At 44.4% G+C, this 22,085-nt stretch overlaps 1 protein-coding gene across 1 annotated transcript; it reads right to left on the bottom strand.

The window, feature by feature from the left end:
* Nucleotides 1–590: 590 nt before the first annotated feature.
* LOC129861212 (V-type proton ATPase subunit S1-like protein) lies at nucleotides 591–21,210 on the bottom strand. The gene is made up of 6 exons (XM_055932426.1): nucleotides 21,010–21,210; nucleotides 4,282–4,337; nucleotides 4,002–4,078; nucleotides 3,528–3,778; nucleotides 3,040–3,334; nucleotides 591–2,936 (listed from the first exon to the last, which is right to left on the bottom strand). Exons 1-6 carry the CDS (start codon nucleotides 21,108–21,110, stop codon nucleotides 2,670–2,672), a joined length of 1,047 nt encoding a protein of 348 aa, XP_055788401.1. The 5' UTR covers nucleotides 21,111–21,210; the 3' UTR covers nucleotides 591–2,669.
* Nucleotides 21,211–22,085: the final 875 nt, after the last annotated feature.

Genomic DNA, 22,085 nt, shown 5'->3' with positions numbered 1-22,085 from the left:
GCTGCCTCTGGGTTTATTATAACGGCTCAGTGTTTCTGTCAGGACCCGGTGCGAGAAACAGTCACTAATAATCGTCAGAACCCAGAAGATGAGGCAGACACAGCAGTACTAGAGATGGTGGTTTAATTAAAGAACAAAATCTTCAGGCAAAGAATCTAAATCCACAATGTCCAAACATAAAGTCAAGAAGCACAAAATGGATATCCTCCAAAATACAAAGAAACTCCACAAAGTGGTAAAAACAGCAGGGAAAAACAAACCTCAAAAGACTACTCAAAAATACACAAGAACTAAACCAGAGAACCTCTGGAAAATCCAATAAGAGAATCATATGTTCAGAACAAGGCTTGGGCTGGGGCTGGGTGCTAACATACAAACACTGAGCAAGGAACTGAGGAACACACAGGGTTTAAATACTAACAAGGGAACGACACACAGGTGCAAACAATAATTAGAGCAAGGAAAAACAAAAGGTACAAAAAAGGTGCAATGGGGACATCTAGTGACCAAAACCTGAACAGTCCTGGCCAAAACCTGACAGTGGTAAAGGCAAAATAACCCACAAGACATAACAAGGCGACTCTTAGCAATTTAATTTGATTATTGTTTATTGATCAAACTACATAAATTGTTCCATGGAGAAACCTCCTCCACTGGTTTCATAGTTTGTAGGATACATTTATGACCAAAGTACACTGCTACAGACTGACAGAACTGCCATATCGAATGTAAGTTCTACTTACTGTCATGCTGAGTGTTATTCTGTAATAGTGAGTTACTGATGTTGTTACTGGTTGCTAGTGTTGTCTCTGGAGTATAATGGCCTCTATATGTACTTGCGGACGGACGGCATTCCATAAGTATCGTCCCTATGTTTACATTTGTACTGGAAAGTCACAGTTGGATCAAAGGTAGACTCAGCAATATGACATCATCATACACAGCAGGGTGACATCCCGCTTACAGAAATCAACAACAACAAAATTATAATCTGCCAAGACTGCCCCTATTGGCTCTTCCCCAGAAAGGGAAATATTGGCAGATTTGAATCTGTTATTGTGTCTGTGAAGCAGGAAGTCGCCCCACTGTGGACAATGATGTCATACTGCTGAATCTACCTTTAAGCTGGACTGTACTTCTAGGGTGTCATGTCTGGCCCAGTTCAAGACAATTATAAGACAGACAGTGTTATATGGTAATACTGTAGAAAAAAAACAATATGCATTGATACTGTCACCGATCCTCATAGCACAATGTTTAACTGATAACTATGTAATTGTGCGCTATCTGAAGATAGTAAACAGCTATGATCATACGACCTTAACATATCTACAGCACTGTATATCCTTGTGATTATGAGCAGTAGTAGAATAGCCTTCCTGTACCTAGTAGTATTTCTTGATTACACTGTATATTTAAAAAAACTTCAGCTGAGAGATACATCTGTACATTTGAGTGTTTTTCGTTTGTTATTTACATTGTAACTGTACTTCTCATGTTCACATTGTCATGCGTAATGGAAAATCCTTTAGCTTCACTTTGGCAGTCAAAAACCCAGCAGCGTGGCTGGCAGCTCCTTCACCACCCTTGTCCGTACTCCATAGACTCTCAGTGAGTGACGTCTTCCTATAGACCCGCGTCGTTCGTTGCCCTCAGAAGGGCAGTCTTGTGCAGCTTATTTCCATGTTTAGTCTTTAGTGTTGAGAGTTAGCCATTAGCGCCTGCCAGGCTAACCCATGTTGTGCTAGTTAGTCGAACCCCTCAGACTGGTGGCTGGTCCATTCAAGTCCCAAAAGTCTATGCCAGGGGCAGGGTGGGAAACCCCAGAGGTTCAGGAGAGCCACAGTGACCAATCTAGTTCACTCCAGCCAGGTGCCAGACCAGTGGTTCCCAAATAGTTTTGTGACATGAACCACCAAAACCCTCTAGAATTTTTGAGATACCTCCAGATTACCTCAAACAAGTTTCCAGCTCAAGTACAATCTTAACCCAGTAAGATGTGTCTGTGATCTACCAGTGGATCCTCACACTCCATTTGAGAAACACTGTGCTAGACGACCTTATTCAATTTATGACAGAGTGCATCTAATTCAGTGAAAATGCCATGAGATTCGACAAAAGATTCCTTGTATTGGTATGAATTTGGCAATGTGTCAATGCTAGGATTGGGAGTGGGGACTCCACACACCAAAGCCCAGTTATGCTAAGGGGTGAGGGCCCCTAAGCAGGCTTGGACGATGGCAGGGTTAGCTGCAGTCGTTAACTGTTGAATCGGGTGCTTCAGTGCCTGGCTGAGGTGAAAGCTTGGTGACACTGTGTCCCTCCAGGGCCCCTGGTCTCTTCCTGACCTTCAACCCCACGATCAAGAGGTTTTAACATCCAATAACCTTAGGTAGGAAATGAATGTGAAGGTTCAGGTCAATGAAAAAAGGAAGGATGGTAGACAAACACAGTTTTAATGCTTCAAAAAATGTGATAGCTTAGTATTGTTAACATGTTAACATGTTGGTCTTATAATAGAGAACAGGCAAAAGCCAACAGGTGAAAATAGTTGTCACTAGTAAACAAACATTTGGAAGCATGGAAAACAGTGTGGGTGCAACTTTTTCCCACTTTCATTCACCAGCATCCACGACTCTCTATCTTCTCCCTCTCTCTTCCTCCCTCTCTCACAGGCAGTTCTTGTCGGGTAGCTCGTACTGCTGTGAGGCCCTACGCTCTAAAGCTTTGCTCAGCCTGCGTGGGAAATACACCATAGCTTTATGTTCCTCATAGCGGTCGATGTGTTTGAGGTGCACCACCATGTGCAGAGCGTAGGCCAGCACCAACAGCAGGATCAGAGAGGTCACCAGGCCCATCAGTATGGCTGGGGTCAGGAAGGTGGCACAGTCGCTGGCCGACGCAAACTTATCAGACATGACGTTGAACGCCTGGATCTGCAGAGAGGAAGAGAGGAAATAGGAAATATTACAAGGGGAAGTAAACAAGTTTTTTTATAGATAAATCAATCAGTCATTAAAAACGGTCAAAGCTCCATACCTGGAAGTCAGTAAACGTGATGTGCCAGTTAGCTGAGGTGTCAGTGTGTGAGCTGGGCACCAGGAGGGTGTCATATTTGTGCTGACTGCTGACATGCTGGCAGTGATAGGAGGAGGTGGCGGGGGCGTACACCTCGCTGGCGTTGAATGTAGCCTCATGGGTCCAGTTGTAGTGGATGTGGACGCTGTCTAAGGTGAACCAGTTCTGCCCTGCCGACTCGTAGAATGTGTTGGACATCTGCAACCTGATAACAAGTCCCCTGAGGTCCTCCACATCGCCAAATTTCAGTGATAGCCTGTGTACAAAAACAGACTCAAATGTTGATTGAAAAGGACCGGGCCTTTAGTAGGTAGATCCTGAGTGAGATATACAGGACTCATGTCATTGTAACAATATTTTCCTCCATTAATTGAATGTATAATTTAAACTTTTGATAACTACATAGCAGTCGATACAACTCATGGTCGGACATGATTTACAGTACTTACGTAGCCTTCTCCTTGGTGCAGATGGATCCCTTGGTGTCCACAGGGGCGTTGGGTCCAAAGGTCTTCTCCGTCAGGTCTATGAAGGTGTGGTTCTTGTAGCGGACGGCCAGGCGCTTGGCTTTGAACAGGATGCAGGTCTTGCCATTGTAGGCCACGCTCAGAGGAGAGTAGGGCCCGAATATGGGGGACTGGAGCAGCTTTCTCTTGCCCTTGTCATGGCCATGCTGGTTGAGGTGGTGCCAGCTATCCCGCTGCAGAGAGGAGGGGTAGAGGGGAGATTGGATCAATTAATGTAATTGAGTGACAAGAAACGCCACACACATAGTTATCACGGTAGTAATAGTAAGACTAGTAAAACAAACTGTAGAGAATCTGAACAGTGTCCCCTAGGGGGCGATGTGATACTACGATGCACAGGATCAGAGAGAGCGGGATAGAAAGAGAGCGAGAAGAGAAACAGAGAGAGACTTCTACCTTCAGTAATCTTTTGAGTGGGCTTTCCTCAGTGGGCACATAACCCTCAGCCACCAAGCTCATTCCATCAATACCACCTGACACAGAAACACAAATAAAAGAGTCAAATACTATTTGGCTAAAATATATTTGCTTACAAATACACTGCCTACCTACATGGACATTGACGGTTCAAGCTGTATGTTTGGGCAGTAGTTTTTAAACCGATACTGCATAAACATGTCTAAGGCAGGCTTGATTGCGTCAAGCTCATAATCATGAGACATGATTTGTTATTTACCCGCTCTGATTCTCACAGCTGGGTATGGGACCTCTGTAACATAGTCGACTTCTGTGCTGTAGAGACAAGAGAAAATGACAATGTGGTTAAAAGATGCAGCTACATGTCCGTGCACATATTTTCTCAGAGTTGACAGAGCAGATTTCAAACCAGCACAAGGCAACATAGGGTAGCTATACTATTAGTGGCCAACCAATATGTTCTATGTCCACATGCGATACTATACCTTCAGCAGTTCACCTTTTGATCACTAACCAGATCATCATAGCCAATGTCTCCTGAGCATTCGGGTAGGGTTGGGAATTGCCAGGGACCTCACGATACAATATCACAATAATTAGCTTGCGATACGATATGTATTGCAATTCTCACGATTACGATGTATTGCGATACAGTGATTTTATTGCTCACGATGTCTGTTGCAGAGGGACAAGAGAGGGCCATGAGAAAACACGTTTAGATCAGTCATGGAAATAAAAGTGCTGAAAACAAATTGGTTCCCTATTTAAAAAGAAGATGGAGAACAAGCTATGAAGGAACAATACTGGAGTTTTGGTGCAGGTACAGCCAACTAGCGAAAATATGATATTGTCAAAAGGATATGATATATCGTCAAAAATAATATCCCGATATGTAACTGTATAAATGTTTTCCCCCCACCACTACTTTCTGGCGCAAAAAGGCTGGCATGTTGGTGGCAGCTACACATTGGTAATGGGTGGTGGTATATCTCTCCAATACAAAGCTTGTTTTATTTACTATCAAACCTTGACATTAGCGGTGGCCTACATGCAGTATCAGAGGATAAACACAATCATTTGACAGTATAGTTGTGATTGGTCAGCTTTGTATTGTCCTGTCCTGTCCAGGCTGATCATGCAGTAGAGCTGGGAAGACAAAACTAAAATGATCGACGCCAACAATTTATCGAGGAAATTTTACTGATACCGATAATCCCAATAAATAGTCTACTAGAGAAATGTGAAGTTTAAAGGAAATAAGTTTGCTAATATGGGCTAATGGTACAATTGATTGATAGTAACAACATTCAAAGTAGCAGTATTTTTACAATTCATTTTACCTTTATTTAATCTCGTTTAACCTCGTTAACCTCGTTGCCTCGTTAAATAAAGGTAAAATAAATTGTAAAAATACTGCTACTTTGAATGTTGTTACTATCAATTGTACCATTTGCCCATATTAGCAGACTTATTTCCTTAAGAACAAATTCTTATTTTCAATGACGGCTTAGGAACAGTGGGTTAACTGCCTTGTTCATGGGCAGAATGACAGATTTTTACCTTGTCAGCTCGGGGATTCGATTTTACAGCCTTCCGTTTACTAGTCCAACGCTCTAACCACTAGGCTACCTGCCGCCCCATAGTAGTAGTAGTAGTACTAGTAGTAGTAGTGCTAATGGTATGGTAATATATAAAAGTAGGCTAACAAATGTACATGAATGTTATAAACGTATCGTTCTATTTATGCTTATCGTGATAATACAGTCAATTTATCCATAACGCTTTACCATGCAGGCTAGTCTGTATGTGGTTTAAACCCCCAGTGGTTAATCTCAATCTGTGTGTGTGTGTGTGTGTGTGTGTGTGTGTGTGTGTGTGTGTGTGTGTGTGTGTGTGTGTGTGTGTGTGTGTGTGTGTGTGTGTGTGTGTGTGTGTGTGTGTGTGTGTGTGTGTGTGTGTGTGTGTGTGTGTGTGTGTGTGTGTGTGTGTGTGTGTGTGTGTGTGTGTGTGTGTGTGTGTGTGTGTGTGTGTGTGTGTGTGTGTGTGTGTGCGTGCGTGCGTGGGAACTAGGTTAGATTATGAGTTTGAATGTCTTGCCTCTGCTCAGCATGCAGTGATCTTACAGACAGGCTGTGCAGTCAGTCAGTACCCAGTACCCAGAACTGATCAGTACCCAGAACTGATCAGGCTGGTGACAAAACTAAGGCATTCAATTCCTTTAAAGTCTCACTCTCCTTTTCACCTCATTTATCACCTGATTTACTGAACCAAGGCTCATCTTAATAGGTGGTACAGGTATCCTCATAACATGGTACGTGTGTGTGTGTGGGGGGGGGGCTATTCTAATACTCCTCTATTGTTCCTCAAGCACCAGGGGAGGCCGATGACATCACAGTGCACCCATCAGACCAACTCATTGGATGGACACCTCCTTGAAGTTTGCAGTTGTGTATAAAAAAATTTAAACATTCTCAAAACATGTATTTTTTTACTCTTAAGTCTGTGTACATTACCATATTTATACATGAGATGTTGTTTTTCAACAGGAAAAGTAAAAGAAATAGCTGGAATGCTTTTAGGCATAGATAAAGAACAACCACAGTAAAGATTCTCCCCGAGGGTTTGCCCTATATTTTAAGCACTTCGTACGTTGTTTTTGCATCAATATCGAATGACAATGTCTGTGAGAGGAATAGCTTGCAGGGACTGTTGAGTGTAGCTTTTAACCCAATTGACAACTCAGTGTAAAGTAAACATTGTGAGTGAACTTGCTATGAGGTTTGCTTTTAATTCAATTCAATTCAAGGGCTTTATTGGCATGGGAAACATATGTTAACATTGCCAAAGCAAGTGAAGTAGATAATAAACAAAGGTGAAATAAACAATAAAATGAACAGTAAACATTACACTCACAGAAGTTCTGAAATAATAGACACATTTCAAATGTCATATTATGTCTATATACCGTGTTGTAGCAATGTGCAAATACAAGTACAAAAGTACAATATTTTAAATAAACATAAATATGGGTTGTATTTACAATGGTGTTTGTTCTTCACTGGTTGCTCTTTTTTTGTGGAACCTTTATCTGTGCTTTGCTTGACTGAATTGGGCCCTATAGTATGTTGTGCAGAAGTAGCTAGGATGTTAATTTACATAGGCCATTACACCAAAATTGTTGGAATTCACTGTCTGAACACTACCAGCTATTAGACAGATAGGCTGTTTAATAATACCCTGATCAGCTGGATTTGAAGAAATTATTTTTTATTTAGAAAATTATACCCTGATCATTTCCTCTGGGGTAGCTATCCATCTGGGCATGTCTGTGTTGTTACACATCTGCTGTTATCAGACAGTAACCTGCCAGTAACATGGCACTGTGAATTTGTCCACCTGGCTCAAGACTATAGGATCTGGGTTCAGGAAGGGATATGAGAAAGGCACTCCTCACTGGGCACAGATGACAGTTCAATGTCTAGTTTTGATAAACATTTGATTGAGTTATCAACTAATGTGAATTTCCAAGTAAAACCAACAAACATTTTAATCAGCTCATTGCATTTAGGTAAAGGCTGGATGAAAAAAAATATGTTTTATTTATTTATGTCTCATTCATTTACTTTTTGCAAATCCCATCAGTTTTCCATGTTGACTCAATGTCATCACATTTATATTTTTAGTTGAAATTATGTGTAAATAACGTTGATTCAACCTACTTGTGCCCAGTGTGACCTGGTCTAGTGATCACCAACCCTATTTCTAGAGAGCTGTAACAAAAGCTGTTGTTCAGGAACAGTTAAATGGTCTGGGGCCGTTAGCTCTGGTGCTATTGCCTAGGGCCCGGTTTCCCAAAAGCATCTTAAAGCTAAGTTCATCGTTAGAACCTTCGTAGTAGCACCGTTAAATCTGCGAGCTAAGAGCATCGTTAAAACCATCGTTACTAAACTTGCACTTGAAACCGCTCGTTATTTACCGACTCCCTCAGATCACTAGTAGAACAGCTAAGTGCGACGTTAGGTGCTTTTCTTTGCTCTTCCGTGTCACTTTATTCACAGTAGATCTCTGCTAAACATAGAATGAAGAAGTTGATCTGTCTGACGGTGACTGCCGATAACTGCAGAACGAAGTTAACTACAAATACAACGTTGCCAAAGTCTTTGCAATTGTTACAAACAAGTGAAGAATAAAAATCTGCTTCAAATGGAAGCCAATATGACTGCATATGTGGCTTAACGACGCACTCAGCGAATGTTCTCTCTGCGTGGTGTTTTGGGAAACGCACGTTACATCTTCGGCCGTTGTAGGAACAATGCATAGTTAAAACACTTGTAAACTTAAATTCCATCGCTATCGGGAAACCGGGCCCAGGTAAAGCAAGCTTGGGCTTGACATAGATAATTGGTGGGGCTGTTGCTCAAGTCAAGGACAATTACTAGTCTTATTATAACAGTCTTAATTAGTTCTGAGAAGTGAGCTGTTAGCAGTCAGGGGCTAGAGGGGTTGCTTTTCAGGAAGCGTTAGATTAGAAGAAGGTCAACCTAGTATCAGTTAGCATCCGTCCAGGAGGTCAGGTGGACACACCAGGGGAAGTTCCTGCCAGGCTAGGGGCATCTCATTGCCAGCCCACCTGACTGAGGGATCAGGATTAGTGTAGGGGTGGAACACTGGAGCAACGTCTCTGGGGCTAAAAACACTGTTTAGTGCCAGCAGAGCACCAGGATGCACTGAGCTGTCCAGGTCCAGCTGCATGACAAGAAGAGAGATTAGACCATGAGTGGCTATTCTTATCCTCAAAGAGCCTGTGTGGGTCCAGGCGTTTGTTCCAGCCAAGCAATCGACCTACATGTGATTCAACATATTAACTAATCATAGGCTTCAACCAAGCTGGCTTTGATTAGTTGGGGAAAGAATAAGTGCACTATTTGTGGAGAACGGTAGATAATTGGACCATGCACATTGGGACAATTGGAAGAGCTACCTGTCATGTCTATTTCCTGACTTCTTTGACCTATGACATGTGTGTCTAATCCTTTATCCTCTTTTATCTTATTCTCGCTACATGTTAGGAAGCAGAGTTACAATGTGTAGACATGCACAGAGGTTGCTTAAAGGATACAACAGCCTAATTGACTAGTTTTGTTTCCAAACAGAGGAGAGTTGATGAACTTAAGGACCATTTAATTAGTATTTATTTAGACGTAGGGACGCACAACAACAGCATGGTGTTTCTCTACCGTAGTAGATTAACATTTTTAGAAGAAAATAATCTTGCTATTGCTTATTTATTTAGCAAAAAGTGTTGTCCTTTTCATTTACAGAAACAGAAAAAATAACACTCATGAACACAATGCTTTTCAACCAGGCGGTCTTCTGCAGACAGTGGCACCCTGCTGCTGATGACTCGTGTTTACTTACACATAATCAAATACGCAAATGCGTAATTCATGAATGTTACTTAAGCAAGGTCACCTTCTTTTGGTTGTTTGGATTACCTGCCCCCCCCCGGAGCACTTTTCCTAATGTCCCCGTTGCCTTTATTGACCCAGAACTTTCTGATTAGATGGGCTGTCATGATAATGAACACATGGTTTCCAAGTATTTGATGGCTTTTCTCTCCCATTTCAACCATTACCATGAGCCCATCCTCCGATTTTCCCATCCACCAGCCGCCACTGTTGTGACGATAGTGTCCCTTGTAGTCTACCTTTGGCCCTCTCCATTGCGCACACTATGTAGAGTAAGCTGCTATGTTCTGTGTATGAATCAAATGACGATGGAGTTTAGCTTCTCTGATGCCAGCTACAGTAGATCTGATGTAGACTGAGCTTACCCTAAAATGGAGGTGCTGAGATAATGATGTTGGAAGTTGATGTGTTGGATTCTTGATGTGTGCGTGCCCTAGTAGTGCCGTTTGGCAGTTTGACCTGGCATGTGAGACTGTGATAGCGTGCCAGGCTGGTTGACGTCTGTGACTTATCACCTGCATCTGTTCTCCTACCGACACCCAGCGTAAAATAAACAGACGCATAACAACACAGCCACTCAATAAAAACATCCCATTTGATTTACACCCAATATGCATAGAATGTAACTAAATCAACACAGGGGCCTACGGCGCCGAATGACACTAAAGACCACATTTTACCCTCAACTACACTAATAGGTCCTCCATCAGCCCGGTTTCCTAAACATCACAGCTCCACACATGAGTGAATGGCTGGAAGAGGCTGCCTTGCAAGTGTTTGTATATAAATGCAAGTAAGCCCAGCCGTTTGTTCCTGTGCCAGTTTGGCCAGGTCAGCTGCAACCCTGTTACTGGCTGACCCTGTCACACGGAGCCCGAGTGCTGAACAGGCCCTTTATATCATCAAAGCTATTCCACAGCCACTCCTTGGCTCACCTCACAGAGGCACTCTTCAACACAAAAAGACAGACACACATTTATATTTTTGTAATTTAGCAGACTCTCTTATCCTGAGCAATTATGTTGAAGTGCCTTGCTCAAGGGCACACCAATAGATTTCTCACCTAGTCGGCTTTACGATTCAAACCAGCACCCTTTCGGTTACTGACCTAATGCTCTTAACCGCTAGGCTACCTGCCACCAGGACGCACAGGGACACATGGACCCACACTCATACAGAAGGAACAGGCACATATAAACTACACGCACTAGCATCTGCATATTCAAATATACAAAGAGTCAAACACCTGTCCAGACACACAGACATTCATGGAGATGTACTGTATACCATGCACACATTCACACACAAACATTACATTGATAAACGATAACACAAACGACAGAACGATACACATACACTCTCTACTGGGCTGAGTTGGCTATACTGGAGCAGACAAGGTGTGGTACGCATCAAACAGTAAACAGGACAAGCTCGCTCTGCCAATGCAGTGACTCTGTTCAGAAGCACTGCTCTACAGCATGGAGATTGGTACCTCAATGAACTCTCAGTGTCTCCTACCTCTCTGGGCCTCTCTCTACCTCTGCCTTATACATCAAGTAGATTACCAGGATATTTTTCAATTGTCATCTGTTTTACTTACCCTTCATTTATTCAGGGAAGCCTCGTTGAGGTTGTAACCTGTGTTATTTACCCTTCATTTATTCAAGGAAGCCTCGTTGAGGTTGTAACCTGTGTTACTTAACCTTCATTTATTCAGGGAAGCCTCGTTGAGGTTGTAACCTGTGTTATTTACCCTTCATTTATTCAGGGAAGCCTCGTTGAGGTTGTAACCTGTGTTATTTACCCTTCATTTATTCAGGGAGCCTCGTTGAGGTTGTAACCTGTGTTATTTACGCTTCATTTATTCAGGGAAGCCTCGTTGAGGTTGTAACCTGTGTTATCCTGGTCAGGAGGCATTATCACTAAGCACAAATAGCCTGTCTGCATTACCCCTTCCAACATGTCTTTGATACGTTAATTGTATATGCAGGTGATGACTAATAATAGACTATTAGAGCAGATTAAGACTAAACCGTTTAGAGAGACTCTAAGGTCCCCTGCTGCTACTCAGGTGGCTGTGTTTTTATGCTTAAGAACTGACCTCAGGACAGATTTGGAGGTGTGATAAATATAGTGAGGTCTGCTTGGGATCAGGAGTCAGATCCCTGCTACTGGTCAATATTAAGTTAATCAGAAAATAGTCCTCTGTTTTATGAGTACTTTGATAAGAGAGGTAAAACAATAGGAATAAAAAGAGAATGTATGAATCAGTATGAAAGCAGCCAACGTGTGCTCAGCATATGTGGGAACTCCTTCAAGACTGTTGGAAAAGCATTCCTCATGAAGCTGGTTGAGAGAATGCCAAGAGTGTGCAAAGCTGTCATCAAGCCAAAGGGTGGCTACTTTGAAGAATCTCAAATCTCAAATATATTTTGATTTCTTTAAAACTTCTTTGGTTACTACATGATTCCATATGTGTTATTTAATAGTTTTGATGTCTTCACTATTGTTCTACAATGTAGAAAATAGTAAAAATAAAGAAAAACCCTTGAATGAGTAGGTGTCCAAACTTTTGACTGGTTCTGTATGTTTTACTGGCGTGAGTTTGGGTGGGTAGTCTATGTTTTCTGTTTCTATGTTGGTTTAAAGGGTGACCTGATATGGCTCTCAATTAGAGGCAGGTGGTTTTCATTTCCTCTGATTGAGAGTCATATTAAGGTAGGTGTTTTCACACTGTTTGTTGTGGGTGGTTGTCTCCTGTGTCAGTGTTTGTCGCGCCACACGGGACTGTCTCGGTTTATGTAGTCTGTTCCTTTTCGTGAGTTCTTCGTTTATTTATGTAAGTTCCATGTCCAGGTCTGTCTACTCCGTTTTGTTATTTTGTTAATTATTCAAGTGTTTTCGTTTCGTGTTTTTTCGTCTTGTTTAAATAAATCATGTCATCATACCTCGCTGCACATTGGTCTTCTGATCCTTCTCTCCTCTCCTCATCCGAGGAGGAGGAAGAGCTAGAAAGCCGTTACATTTACAGGTAAGTTTATGATAACAGTCATGTTGAATGTTCATCAGTTGAAAAGTATTGTGATGTTGGACATGGCTCTAGTCCGGAGTCTATAGCTACCCTCCTGTAGGCTAACACTCCAACCCTGTTCCTGGAGAGCTACCGTCCTGTAGGTTTTCACTCCAACCCTAATCTAGCGCACATGATTCTAATAATTAGCTGCTTGATGAACGGAATCTGGTTAGTTACAACTGGGGTTGGAGTGAACCTACAGGACGGTAGCTCTCCAGGAACAGGGTTGGAGTGTAAACCTACAAGACGGAAGCTCTCCAGGAACAGGGTTGGGGTGTAAACCTACAGGACGGTAGCTCTCCAGGAACAGGGTTGAAGTGAAAACCTACAGGACGGTAGCTCTCCAGGAACAGGGTTGGAGTGTAAACCTACAGGACGGTAGCTCTCCAGGAAATGGGTTCGCGTGTAAACCTACAGGAGGGTAGCACTCCAGGAACAGGGTTGGAGTGTAAACCTACAGGACGGTAGCTCTCTAGGAACAGGGTTGGAATGTACACCTACAGGACGCTAGCTCTCCAGGAACAGGGTTGGAGTGTAAACCTACAGGACGGTAGCTCTCCAGGAACAGGGTTGGAGTGAAAACCTACAAGACGGTAGCTCTCTAGGAACAGGGTTGGAGTGTAAACCTACAGGACGGTAGTTCTCCAGGAACATGGTTGGAGTGTAAACCTACAAGACGGTAGCTCTCCAGGAACAGGGTTGGAGTGTAAATCTGCAGGACGGTAGCTCTCCAGGAACAGTGTTCGAGTGTAAACATACAGGACACTAGCTCTCCAGGAACAGGGTTGGAGTGAAAACCTCCAGGACGGTAGATCTCCAGGAACAGGGTTGGAGTGTAAACCTACAGGACAGTAGATCTCCAGGAACAGGGTTGGAGTGTAGTAAACCTACAGAACGGTAGCTCTCCAAGAACAGGGTTGGAGTGTAAACCTACAGGACGGTAGCTCTCCAGGAAATGGGTTGGCGTGTAAACCTACAGCAGGGTAGCACTCCAGGAACAGGGTTGGAGTGTAAACCTACAGGACGGTAGCTCTCCAGGAACAGGGTTGGAATGTACACCTACAGGACGCTAGCTCTCCAGGAACAGGGTTGGAGTGTAAACCTACAGGACGGTAGCTCTCCAGGAACAGGGTTGGAGTGAAAACCTACAAGACGGTAGCTCTCTAGGAACAGGGTTGGAGTGTAAATCTACAGGACGGTAGTTCTCCAGGAACAGGGTTGGAGTGTAAACCTACAAGACGGTAGCTCTCCAGGAACAGGGTTGGAGTGTAAATCTGCAGGACGGTAGCTCTCCAGGAACAGTGTTCGAGTGTAAACATACAGGGCACTAGCTCTCCTAGGAACAGGGTTGGAGTGAAAACCTCCAGGACGGTAGATCTCCAGGAACAGGATTGGAGTGTAAACCTACAGGACGGTAGATCTCCAGGAACATGGTTGGAGTGTAAACCTACAGGACAGTAGATCTCCAGGAACAGGGTTGGAGTGTAAACCTACAGGACGGTAGCTCTCAAGGAACAGGGTTAGAGTGCAGTAAACCTACAGGACGGTAGCTCTACAGGAACAGGGTTGGGGTGTAGTAAACCTAGAGGACGGTAGCTCTCCAGGAACAGGGTTGGAGTGTAAACCTACAGGACGGTAGATCTACAGGAACAGGGTTGGAGTGTAAACCTACAGGATGGTAGATCTACAGGAACAAGGTTGGAGTGTAGTAAACCTACAGGAAGGTAGCGCTCCAGGAACAGGGTTGGAGTGTAAACTTACAGGACGGTAGATCTCCAGGAACATGGTTGGAGTGTAAACCTACAGGACAGTAGATCTCCAGGAACAGGGTTGGAGTGTAGTAAACCTACAGGACGGTAGCTCTCCAGGAACAGGGTTGGAGTGTAAACTTACAGGACGGGAGATCTCCAGGAACATGGTTGGAGTGTAAACCTACAGGACAGTAGATCTCCAGGAACAGGGTTGGAGTGTAAACCTACAGTACGGTAGCTCTCCAGGAACAGGGTTAGAGTGCAGTAAACCTACAGGACGGTAGCTCTACAGGAACAGGGTTGGGGTGTAGTAAACCTACAGGACGGTAGCTCTCCAGGAACAGTGTTGGAGTGTAAACCTACAGGACGGTAGATCTACAGGAACAGGGTTGGAGTGTAAACCTACAGGATGGTAGATCTACAGGAACAAGGTTGGAGTGTAGTAAACCTACAGGAAGGTAGCGCTCCAGGAACAGGGTTGGAGTGTAAACCTACAAGACGGTAGCTTTCCAGGAACAGGGTTGGAGTGTAAACCTACAAGACGGTAGCTCTTCAGGAACAGGGTTGGAGTGTAAACCTACAGGACGGTAGCTCTCCAGGAACAGGGTTGGAGTGAAAACCTACAGGACGGTAGCTCTCCAGGAACAGGGTTGGAGTGTAAACCTACAGGACGGTAGCTCTCCAGGACCAGGGTTGGAGTGTAAACCTACAGGACGGTAGCTCTCCAGGAACAAGGTTGGAATGTCCACCTACAGGACGCTAGCTCTCCAGGAACAGTGTTCAAGTGTAAACATACAGGACACTAGCTCTCCAGGAACAGGGTTGGAGTGTAAACCTACAGGACGGTAGATCTCCAGGAACAGGGTTGGAGTGTAAGAGAGGTAAAACAATAGGAACAAAAAGAGAATGTATGAATCAGTATGAAAGCAGCCAACGTGTGCTCAGCATATGTGGGAACTCCTTCAAGACTGTTGGAAAAGCATTCCTCATGAAGCTGGTTGAGAGAATGCCAAGAGTGTGCAAAGCTGTCATCAAGGCAAAGGGTGGCTACTTTGAAGAATCTCAAATCTCAAATATATTTTGATTTCTTTAAAACTTCTTTGGTTACTACATGATTCCATATGTGTTATTTAATAGTTTTGATGTCTTCACTATTGTTCTACAATGTAGAAAATAGTAAAAATAAAGAAAAACCCTTGAATGAGTAGGTGTCCAAACTTTTGACTGGTTCTGTATGTTTTACAGGTAAGTTTATGATAACAGGCATGTTGAATGTTCATCAGTTGAAAAGTATTGTGATGTTGGACATGGCTCTAGTCCGGAGTCTATAGCTACCCTCCTGTAGGTTTACACTCCAACCCTGTTCCTGGAGAGCTACCGTCCTGTAGGTTTTCACTCCAACCCTAATCTAGCGCACGTGATTCTAATAATTAGCTGCTTGATGAACGGAATCTGGTTAGTTACAACTGGGGTTGGAGTGAAAACCTACAGGACGGTAGCGCTCCAGGAACAGGGTTGGAGTGTAAACCTACAGGAGGGTAGCTCTCCAGGAACAGGGTTGGAGTGTAAACCTACAAGACGGTAGCTCTCCAGGAACAGGGTTGGAGTGAAAACCTACAGGACGGTAGCTCTCCAGGAACAGGGTTGGAGTGTAAACCTACAGGACGGTAGCTCTCCAGGAACAGGGTTGGGGTGTAAACCTACAGGAGGGTAGCTCTCCAGGAACAGGGTTGGAGTGTAAACCTACAAGACGGTAGCTCTCCAGGAACAGGGTTGGAGTGAAAACCTACAGGACGGTAGCTCTCCAGGAACAGGGTTGGAGTGTAAACCTACAGGACGGTAGCTCTCCAGGAACAGGGTTGGGGTGTAAACCTACAGGACGGTAGCTCTCCAGGAACAGGGTTGGAGTGTAAACCTACAGGACGGTAGCTCTCCAGGCAATGGGTTGGAGTGTAAACCTACAGGAGGGTAGCACTCCAGGAACAGGGTTGGAGTGTAAACCTACAGGACGGTAGCTCTCCAGGAACAGGGTTGGAATGTACACCTACAGGACGCTAGCTCTCCAGGAACAGGGTTGAAGTGAAAACCTACAGGACGGTAGCTCTCCAGGAACAGGGTTGGAGTGAAAACCTACAAGACGGTAGCTCTCTAGGAACAGGGTTGGAGTGTAAACCTACAAGACGGTTGCTCTCCAGGAACAGGGTTGGAGTGTAAACCTACAAGACGGTTGCTCTCCAGGAACAGGGTTGGAGTGTAAACCTACAAGACGGTAGCTCTCCAGGAACAGGGTTGGAGTGTAAACCTACAGGACGGTAGCTCTCCAGGAACATGGTTGGAGTGTAAACCTACAAGACGGTTGCTCTCCAGGAACAGGGTTGGAGTGTAAACCTACAAGACGGTAGCTCTCCAGGAACAGGGTTGGAGTGTAAACCTACAGGACGGTAGCTCTCCAGGAACAGGGTTAGAGTGCAGTAAACCTACAGGACGGTAGCTCTACAGGAACAGGGTTGGGGTGTAGTAAACCTACAGAACGGTAGCTCTCCAGGAACAGTGTTGGAGTGTAAACCTACAGGACGGTAGATCTACAGGAACAGGGTTGGAGTGTAAACCTACAGGATGGTAGATCTACAGGAACAAGGTTGGAGTGTAGTAAACCTACAGGAAGGTAGCGCTCCAGGAACAGGGTTGGAGTGTAAACCTACAAGACGGTAGCTTTCCAGGAACAGGGTTGGAGTGTAAACCTACAAGACGGTAGCTCTTCAGGAACAGGGTTGGAGTGTAAACCTACAGGACGGTAGCTCTCCAGGAACAGGGTTGGAGTGAAAACCTACAGGACGGTAGCTCTCCAGGAACAGGGTTGGAGTGTAAACCTACAGGACGGTAGCTCTCCAGGACCAGGGTTGGAGTGTAAACCTACAGGACGGTAGCTCTCCAGGAACAAGGTTGGAATGTCCACCTACAGGACGCTAGCTCTCCAGGAACAGTGTTCAAGTGTAAACATACAGGACACTAGCTCTCCAGGAACAGGGTTGGAGTGTAAACCTACAGGACGGTAGATCTCCAGGAACAGGGTTGGAGTGTAAGAGAGGTAAAACAATAGGAACAAAAAGAGAATGTATGAATCAGTATGAAAGCAGCCAACGTGTGCTCAGCATATGTGGGAACTCCTTCAAGACTGTTGGAAAAGCATTCCTCATGAAGCTGGTTGAGAGAATGCCAAGAGTGTGCAAAGCTGTCATCAAGGCAAAGGGTGGCTACTTTGAAGAATCTCAAATCTCAAATATATTTTGATTTCTTTAAAACTTCTTTGGTTACTACATGATTCCATATGTGTTATTTAATAGTTTTGATGTCTTCACTATTGTTCTACAATGTAGAAAATAGTAAAAATAAAGAAAAACCCTTGAATGAGTAGGTGTCCAAACTTTTGACTGGTTCTGTATGTTTTACAGGTAAGTTTATGATAACAGGCATGTTGAATGTTCATCAGTTGAAAAGTATTGTGATGTTGGACATGGCTCTAGTCCGGAGTCTATAGCTACCCTCCTGTAGGTTTACACTCCAACCCTGTTCCTGGAGAGCTACCGTCCTGTAGGTTTTCACTCCAACCCTAATCTAGCGCACGTGATTCTAATAATTAGCTGCTTGATGAACGGAATCTGGTTAGTTACAACTGGGGTTGGAGTGAAAACCTACAGGACGGTAGCGCTCCAGGAACAGGGTTGGAGTGTAAACCTACAGGAGGGTAGCTCTCCAGGAACAGGGTTGGAGTGTAAACCTACAAGACGGTAGCTCTCCAGGAACAGGGTTGGAGTGAAAACCTACAGGACGGTAGCTCTCCAGGAACAGGGTTGGAGTGTAAACCTACAGGACGGTAGCTCTCCAGGAACAGGGTTGGGGTGTAAACCTACAGGAGGGTAGCTCTCCAGGAACAGGGTTGGAGTGTAAACCTACAAGACGGTAGCTCTCCAGGAACAGGGTTGGAGTGAAAACCTACAGGACGGTAGCTCTCCAGGAACAGGGTTGGAGTGTAAACCTACAGGACGGTAGCTCTCCAGGAACAGGGTTGGGGTGTAAACCTACAGGACGGTAGCTCTCCAGGAACAGGGTTGGAGTGTAAACCTACAGGACGGTAGCTCTCCAGGCAATGGGTTGGAGTGTAAACCTACAGGAGGGTAGCACTCCAGGAACAGGGTTGGAGTGTAAACCTACAGGACGGTAGCTCTCCAGGAACAGGGTTGGAATGTACACCTACAGGACGCTAGCTCTCCAGGAACAGGGTTGAAGTGAAAACCTACAGGACGGTAGCTCTCCAGGAACAGGGTTGGAGTGAAAACCTACAAGACGGTAGCTCTCTAGGAACAGGGTTGGAGTGTAAACCTACAAGACGGTTGCTCTCCAGGAACAGGGTTGGAGTGTAAACCTACAAGACGGTTGCTCTCCAGGAACAGGGTTGGAGTGTAAACCTACAAGACGGTAGCTCTCCAGGAACAGGGTTGGAGTGTAAACCTACAGGACGGTAGCTCTCCAGGAACATGGTTGGAGTGTAAACCTACAAGACGGTTGCTCTCCAGGAACAGGGTTGGAGTGTAAACCTACAAGACGGTAGCTCTCCAGGAACAGGGTTGGAGTGTAAACCTACAGGACGGTAGCTCTCCAGGAACATGGTTGGAGTGTAAACCTACAAGACGGTTGCTCTCCAGGAACAGGGTTGGAGTGTAAACCTACAGGACGGTAGATATACAGGAGCAGGGTTGGAGTGTAAACCTACAGGACGGTAGCTCTCCAGGAACAGGGTTCGAGTGTAAACATACAGGACACTAGCTCTCCAGGAACAGGGTTAGAGTGAACCTCCAGGACGGTAGATCTCCAGGAACAGGGTTGGAGTGTAAACCTACAGGACGGTAGATATACAGGAACAGGGTTGGAGAGCCCTGGTCTAGCTAATAACATTCCTCTTGAAACTCTAAAGCTACCATTCTACAGTACCTTTCATTTGGATCTTTCTCTACTATCCTACCTTCCCCCCAGAATGTACACTTCTGTCTCCTATGAATCTCTAGCCAGTGAATATAGATCTTTGAAATTAAAGGCAGTTCTTTTTATATAACAGAAACTCAGTTTGTGGCAGAGCAGAGAGGAACCAATATACTGTATGTAGTAAGACAGACAAACACATGGGAGAACTATGTAAGTTATTGTCTTCTGTTTGTTTTGTAGATGCAGCTTTAGCTTTTGAAAGATAGAAGAAAGAAATGCAACTAAGGTAGCTGATGGTCAAAGCAATGAGAACACAAACAATTAGTCAAGCCTGTTGACATTGTCTACATTTGCGAGGAATGACTCATAAGCATGGAAATCTATACAATTACAGCGATCCAGAATGTCTTTGTCTGGTTGTGTAAACATTTCTATAGCATGTGAAATTATTCAATGGAAACAAACAAAAGTTTACTGTCCCGGTAATTGTTTAGTTGAAGAGCCAAGCGAAAATTTCCAAAATATTCACATCTGAAATATTTTTATTTTATTTAACTAGGCAAGTCAGTTAAGAACAACATATTTTTACCTTGTTAGCTCAGGGATTCAATCTAGCAACCTTTCGGTTATTGGCTCAATGCTCTAACCACTAGGCTACCTGCCGCCCCCATGAATATCAACATAAAACCATTAGAATCCTCACAACAACCAGTAGTTCTGAATGTAGTATTGATTGTAATTGTTATATAGTGAATACAACTGTAATGTTATCAAGTATATCTCCAAGAGAGTAAGCATAAAGCCTCAACATTGCCCCCCTTTGTGGTGCTGAGAAAGAAAAATCATTCTCTGCCATCAATGATAAAAATTCCATGCAGAGGTAAACATTGATTCCTGCACCTTTCCCAACGTCAATGCCCCTAGCAGCAGTGTTGACAAAGGCCCTCTCTCCCTCTCTCGCTCTCTCACTTTCTCTCTTGCTCTCTCTCCCAGAGACAGGTCTGTACTGCCTGGGTTTGGCCTCTGAATATTTAATCTTGCTACATCTGACCTGCAGGACCGTGTGTACGCAGACAAGACCGAGTAGCATCCACCTTCTCACCCTTCTTTTTCTCTCTCTCTCTTTCTCCCTCTCTCTCTCCCTCTTTCTCTTCATCTGTAAACAGAGCCCAACAGACCAGCCCTTCTTCTCCTCTGTCCCATCCCTTTGTTTTGTTCCTATTCTCCCCTCCTTTCCATTGTCCTGGCCTTATTTACCTGGCCTTCCATTGTCCTGGCCTTATTTACCTGGCCTTCCATTGTCCTGGCCTTATTTACCTGGCCTTCCATTGTCCTGGCCTTATTTACCTGCTCCCTGCCAGACAGACACCAGCCGTGTAATCAATGACAAATGCCTGATGCATGCTAAAATATACACAACCATACAGTATCCGACCACAGATTCAACAACGCTTTTACAGCAACAGCATCGTTATCAGATCTGATGCCTTGTGTATTTAAGTAGAGATAGGGAGAGAGACGGAGAGACAGGAAGGGAGAGAGACAGGAAGGGAGAGAGAAAGAAAGACAGAGAGACAGGAAGGGAGACAGAGGGAGGAAGAAAGAAAGAAAGAAAGGGAGAGAGGGAGGAAGAAAGACCCTTGTTGCACATCAGCCTCCCAGCATCCTTGGACCCCCCCCCCCCCCCCCCCCTCCCAATCACAGAGGGTATTTACCTTCTCTCTAGGAGTGCAGGCACTTGATCAAAGGACAGGGTGGGCTGGCTGAAGGCAGACAGCAAGGCAGAGGAGAGCAGGAGGAACGCGTGTGCAGCCATTGAGACAATGAGAGGAGACTGCCGCTGGTGAGCTCCGCTTCATTATCTGCTCTCCTTCCCTGTATCGCCAGCCACTTAGCTCACTGACAGACAGCCATAGCAGCCAGTCACAGCGCAGGAGAAGAGATCAATGTGCGTCATACTCACACAGTCACACAGCCCCTCCCTTCCACCTCTCCCTCCCTTCTCCCTTCTCTGTCATCCTCCCTATTTTTCTCTCTCTCGTTCTCCCTCTCTCATGCAAGCATAGCTGCAGGCAAACCCTAAGTATAGACAGGCTTATTATCCCCCCCCCCCCCCCCTCATCTCCTTATACCTTCTCCAGACCAATAATGTACATGAAACATACACAAACACACAAACACACACACAGAAAGAGAAGAAAAAAAACAATCACCTGGGAATGTCAAGGTCAGATTGTGTAGGAGGACAGGATGTTAACATTATTTTACTGGGAGGCAAAAAAAAGCCATGAGTGCATGATCTAGATCCCCAGTGGGTGTACTGCCACAATAGCTGAAATAATTCACTTGATCTCTGCGTTGTTGTGAGCACAGGAGGCCTGGGGCAGAGGAAATGGTCCACTGAGGCTGAATATGTGTATGATAGAAACAGCTGAACAACTAAGGGACTAAATGTGGATCACACAACCCGGGTGGCCTGATGACTCAATGTCCTAATTTTTGATGGTTTCTATGTTATATTTCCTGTCAATAAGATATGGTTGGATGATTTGTCTGACACATTTTTGTTATTTGTATTTCTCTGCTGCTTTCTCACATTTATGTTATGTGTTATGAGCAATACTGTGTATCAAATACTGTGTATCAAATACGGTGTATCAAATACTGTGTATCAAATACGGTGTATTAAATACTGTGGATCAAATACTGTGGATCAAATACGGTACATAGAAATATGTACATGTTACGTGTTATTCACGTATATGTACGGGTAGGTGCTATTCACATAGCT

Source organism: Salvelinus fontinalis, chromosome 8 (assembly GCF_029448725.1).
Source record: "Salvelinus fontinalis isolate EN_2023a chromosome 8, ASM2944872v1, whole genome shotgun sequence".
Taxonomy (NCBI): domain Eukaryota; kingdom Metazoa; phylum Chordata; class Actinopteri; order Salmoniformes; family Salmonidae; genus Salvelinus; species Salvelinus fontinalis.
Note: the sequence above shows the minus strand (reverse complement) of the source record. Positions and strands in the feature narration are given on the sequence as shown.